General features: G+C 40.1%; 1 protein-coding gene across 2 annotated transcripts in view; it reads right to left on the reverse strand.

The window, feature by feature from the left end:
• Positions 1–5,000, reverse strand: part of OIP5 (Opa interacting protein 5) — a 14,325-nt gene that overhangs the window by 2,844 nt on the left and 6,481 nt on the right. For both annotated transcript variants that reach the window (XM_081830909.1, XM_081830910.1), the window contains exon 4: positions 2,539–2,620. In XM_081830909.1, coding sequence (XP_081687035.1) covers positions 2,539–2,620 — 82 coding nt within the window. The remainder of the gene's footprint in view (positions 1–2,538; positions 2,621–5,000) is intronic.

Genomic DNA, 5,000 nt, shown 5'->3' on the forward strand with positions numbered 1-5,000 from the left:
TTTTTTTTTTTAAAGATTTTATTTATTTATTTGACAGAGAGATAGACAGAAGAGCACAAGCAGAGGGAGTGGCAGAGGGAGAGGGAGAAGCAGGCTCTGCACTGAGCAGGGAACCCGATGCGGGACTCGATCCCAGGACCCTGAGATCATGACCTGAGCCGAAGGCAGACGCTTAACCATCTGAGCCACCCAGGTGCCCTGGTAGCCAGTCTTTTTGTTGTTCTTCTGACGCCAAGAGGGCTCTTCTTAGCTGTCTATTCCCTGATTGTGTCTGGTAACCTTCAAATGAATCTATGGCTTAGCTTGTTGCTCTCATGGAACTACCAGCTTCCTCTTGATTGCTTTCCTCAAAATCTCTACTGTTTGGGGCAGCAGTTCCCTTGTGTGGCGGGGGGAGAGGGGCAGTTTTTACAGTCTGCCTCTTAGCCTGGCCCCTCCCAACCTAGGGGCCAGTGTCTCTCGGAATGACACCCTCGCTTTACAAGCAGAGTGCTGGGTATAGGTGCCCACTTCTGTTCTTCTTGGCTTACCTCTGCTGTGTGAGACCTCTGGCCTACACGCAAGCCGGGGCAAGGGTGAATGGGCTCCTAGTACTTACCCTGCTGTGCCGGTGGTAGAACTCGCACCTACCAGTGGCCGTTTTTGACTGGAATAGAGCTTCTGATGAGTTCCTGATAGCCTGCCCCTCCTGGGAAGATACCACAGCCCTCAACTGGGAGCCAGGGCAAAAAATGATCCCTGTGTTCTTGGCTACAGCTGCCCAGAGCCTCCCTTCCTCTGAGGTACAGAGGCATGAGACAGAGGGAGCAGGCTCAAATGCCACCGGGCTTCACTGTTCTTACAGAAGTTTTGTACGTTTTCTTAAATAAATGTCTCCTCATTTGCTTTATGCCTTGAGGAAAATTTCTTACTGATTTAAAATGGTTGTTTCCTTTGTAATTTTATTCAGATATGGCAGTTTTGCTGGGGGGGGGGTGGGGGGTTGTTCCATGGAGTTCCTCAGGCTGCCATTCTAGAAGTTATCTCCCATACCAGTGAAAATAGTTACTGACCCCTCTCATCAACTTGGTTGCTTAGAGCGAAGTTTGGCTCCCTGTGACTGCAGGATACCCTGCTGCCCATTTATGTAAATTAAGTTTTACTGCAACACAGCCACACCCGTTTGTTTATATATTTGTCCAAGGCAGCTTTTGTGCTACAATGGCAGAGTTGAGTACTTGCGAATGAATGGTCACAAAGCTTAAAATATTTGTCATCTGGTCCTTTATAGAAAAAGTTTGCCAACACCTGGCTTAGAACATGGTTTCATGAGCTTAGTTAGCTATGCAAAACAACACCCCCTAAAATCATTCTTCCCCTGTCCTAAAAGATACTTAAACTTTGGAAAATAAATGCCATTGGTTATAAAATGTATAATGAGCAAGGAATAAACTATTAACAATACTGAAAACAAAATGAACAATAAATTCTAAGGTTGTTCTTCTGCAGGTAGTGATGTTTTAGCCAAATTTCCACTCAGAAAGAGTCAGTAAGCTACCAAAACAAAGTTGCTTTCTTCAACTTCAAAACTATCAACCACTAGGAAAATCCATTTGATAAGAATTCCTAAATGATCATTTCACCACTTTCCGGAGACATCTAAACATGAAGTGCTTACAGAAAGGACAGATCTGGGGCACCTGGCTGGCTCATTCGGAGGAGCCTATGACTCTCGATTCGGAGTTGTAGGTTCAAGCCCCACGTTGGGTGTAGAGATTATTTAAAAATAAAATCTTTAAAAAAGAGAAAAAAAGAAAGGATGGACAGATCTAAGAAAGATGATGGTGTCCATTCCCAGCACAGAGGGGAGAGTAGAGGAAATCCAGGAGCTAAACAGCTTTCTTCCTCCTCTTGAACTGGACATTACACTATCTGGCTTTGTGTCACAAATTCAGTAAGGAATGCCAAACCAGGAATACAGGATTATTGGAGTATTACACCATTTTATCACCACCGAATTCATTGGAATAAACTGCCAGGAGTTGTCTATACAGGCATACTTCATTTTATTGTGCTTTTTGCTTCATTGTACTTCAAAGATACTGTATTTTCTACAAAGTGAAGGTTTGTGGCAATCCTGGGTGAGAAAGTCTGTTGGCATCATTTTTCCAACAGCATTTGCTCACTACATGGCTCTGTCTCATTTTGGTAACTCTCAGAATATTTTAAACTTTTCATTATTATTATATTTATTAGGGTGATCTGTGATCAACAGTTACAACTCCCTGAAAGTTCAGATGATGGTTAGCACTTTTAGCAATAAAGTACTTTTTAATTAAGGTGTGTACATTGTTTTTTTTAGACGTAATGCTATTTCACACTTAGTAGACTACAGTATAACGTGAACATAACTTTTACATGCACTGGGAAACCAAAATAATAAGTTGACTTGCTTTTTATTATGGTATTTGTTTTACTGTGGTGGTCTGGAACTGAACCCACAATATCTCTGAGGTATGCCTGTATTACAGGAAACATACAACCATCATGAAATTTTACCTCTGCAACTTTTTCTGGTAGAGACAAGTTGTGAATATCCATCTCAGAGGCATTTACTATGGCTTTTGTTTTTAACAGATAGCTGGATAGAAAATATAGAGAAAATATTAGTATCATCCTACAGATAAGATTATCAATGAACGAAACTTGACCTCTAAAGCAATGTCAGGCAAAGACAGCCTCCTTACAGATTTTCATTTCAACATTCATATTGTATTTTGTAGGAAAAACACATTCTCAATTAAGAAATCATCAGAAACTCTGTGTCTCATCTCACCCCTTACCAGCCAGGAATACAGGAGACAAAATTATCCCATGACAAATTAACACATAAACCAGGTCGTACGAATAACTAAATCACATAGCAGTTAGAAGAAAAGTTATCATATGGTGACAAATGCGGTTGGTTACCTACCAAGTAGTCATTCCTAACTTCTTTCTTGTTAACAGAACCCAGATTTTGCTTTGTTTTGTTTTAAAAGATTTTATTTATTCATGAGAGACAGAGAGAAAGAGAGGCAGAGGCAGAGGGAGAAGCAGGCTCCCCACAGAGCAGGGAGCTCGACACAGGGCTCAATCCCAGGACCCTGGGATCATGACCTGAGCCTAAGGCAGACGCTTAACTGACTGAGCCACCCAGGCGCCCAAGAATCCAGATTTTGTTTAGGACAGGAGTATCCTCAATCCTAGCAGATGAATCAGAACTGTGCTAAGCCAAGTGTGGCAATCTTATTCCCTCCTCTCACATATTTGCTTTCCCACCTTAAGGCAATCATGTGACATAGTTCTGGCCAATAATAAGGACACTTTTGATGATAAAATGAGATCATTCCCTGTGTTCCCACTTCCCATATCCTTCTCCTGGTTGGGGATGCTATTGCCTATATATGTAATGCTTATAATTGCAGTAGACTCCAAGAGGAAAAGGCCAAGAGAAACAGAGATGCTGATCTAGAGCCCTATTGTGGCTGAACCACTGGAGGACTCCTGGAGCAGCCAATTACCCCACTCCTTACTTGTTAAAGCCACTGTCAATCAGGTTTTCTTTTACTCGCAACCAAATTCATTCTGATACACACAGACATAGATTATTATCTTCCCAGACTCATGCTACCTATACTTGCCTAATTTCTACTTAATCAAAAAGAATATACTGACCTTTGAGTCCCAACTCCTCATTTTAAAGATTAAGAAATTACTTAAAATCCTATTATACTTTAAAAATTTATATCAAAAATTTTTTGTTACAAAAACTTAACTTCCCTAAGCAAAAATTCAATTACAGCTCAGCTGGAACAACTACTTTTAACTGTTTTTAAAGAAGATTTGAGGTTACTAATAGCACACATTTACAAGCACTTTTCCCCCCTCTTTAAACTTAATTCTAGATAGAAATTATTTAAGAAGCGGGGCGCCTGGGTGGCTCAGTCGTTAAGCGTCTGCCTTCGGCTCAGGTCATGATCCCAGGGTCCTGGGATCGCGCCCCGCATCGGGCTCCCTGCTCCGCGGGAAGCCTGCTTCTCCCTCTCCCTGCTGCTCTGCCTACTTGTGTTCTCTCTATCAAATAAATAAATAAACTCTTAAAAAAAAATATTTAGGAAGAAATTAGAAATTGGGAGTAAATTATCAATCCATCTCAAGTATATATTTCTTGTTGAAAATCTGCAATGAAGAAAGAAAAAAAGGAAATTTGCAGTGAAGAACAAATAGTATACCTAATGCATTCTGAACACCCTCATGAATGAAGGACGAGCTTTACTTATGAGTTTTATTATTTTGTCATATATAGCTCAGCTAGAGATACCGATCTAAGCACATTGAATGAGAAAAAGGAAACTTTGTTTAATGAAACAAAAATAAGCTTTGGAGTTAAGACAGATTAAAATCTCAGCTCCTCCAACCTCTCTGAGTCCCAGTTTTCTTCTATTAAGAACTCAGTGAGGTAAGCATAATGCCTGGCACAAACTAGGTCATCAATGGCTGTTTTTGTTTTTTTGTTTTTAATGGTCAAGAAAAGACTACAATAGATGTTTCAGTTTGTTATAATAAACAAAAAAAGCTTAAGTGACAGTAGTATTAGGAAGATAAATATTCAAAGTACTACATAAGAAGAAACTACAAGTATGGTACTTTATCTGATTCGATGAGGCCACAAAGTCATTATTTTTTACTTTTCTTTGGGTATCTATCTGCTTCATTCTTTTTTGCAGACAAGATTTCACCACATCCACATGCATAACCAAAAATAGCTACCTTAAACCTAGATCTTTCATTTCCCAACTTTGGCACCAGTACCATCTACAAATGACTAGTGTGTCTGGGTCCTTATTTCAAATTCCTACAATAGGAATTTGGCTTAGCTTAGGTCAGGTATTCATTCTTGATCCTATCACCTGGGAGGGGTATCACATATGATAAAAAAAAACATGTGGAACACTTCATCTAGAACTAATGATGTAATG

Source organism: Leptonychotes weddellii, chromosome 9, assembly GCF_054177405.1.
Source record: "Leptonychotes weddellii isolate Sample4059 chromosome 9, ASM5417740v2, whole genome shotgun sequence".
Lineage (NCBI taxonomy): Eukaryota > Metazoa > Chordata > Mammalia > Carnivora > Phocidae > Leptonychotes > Leptonychotes weddellii.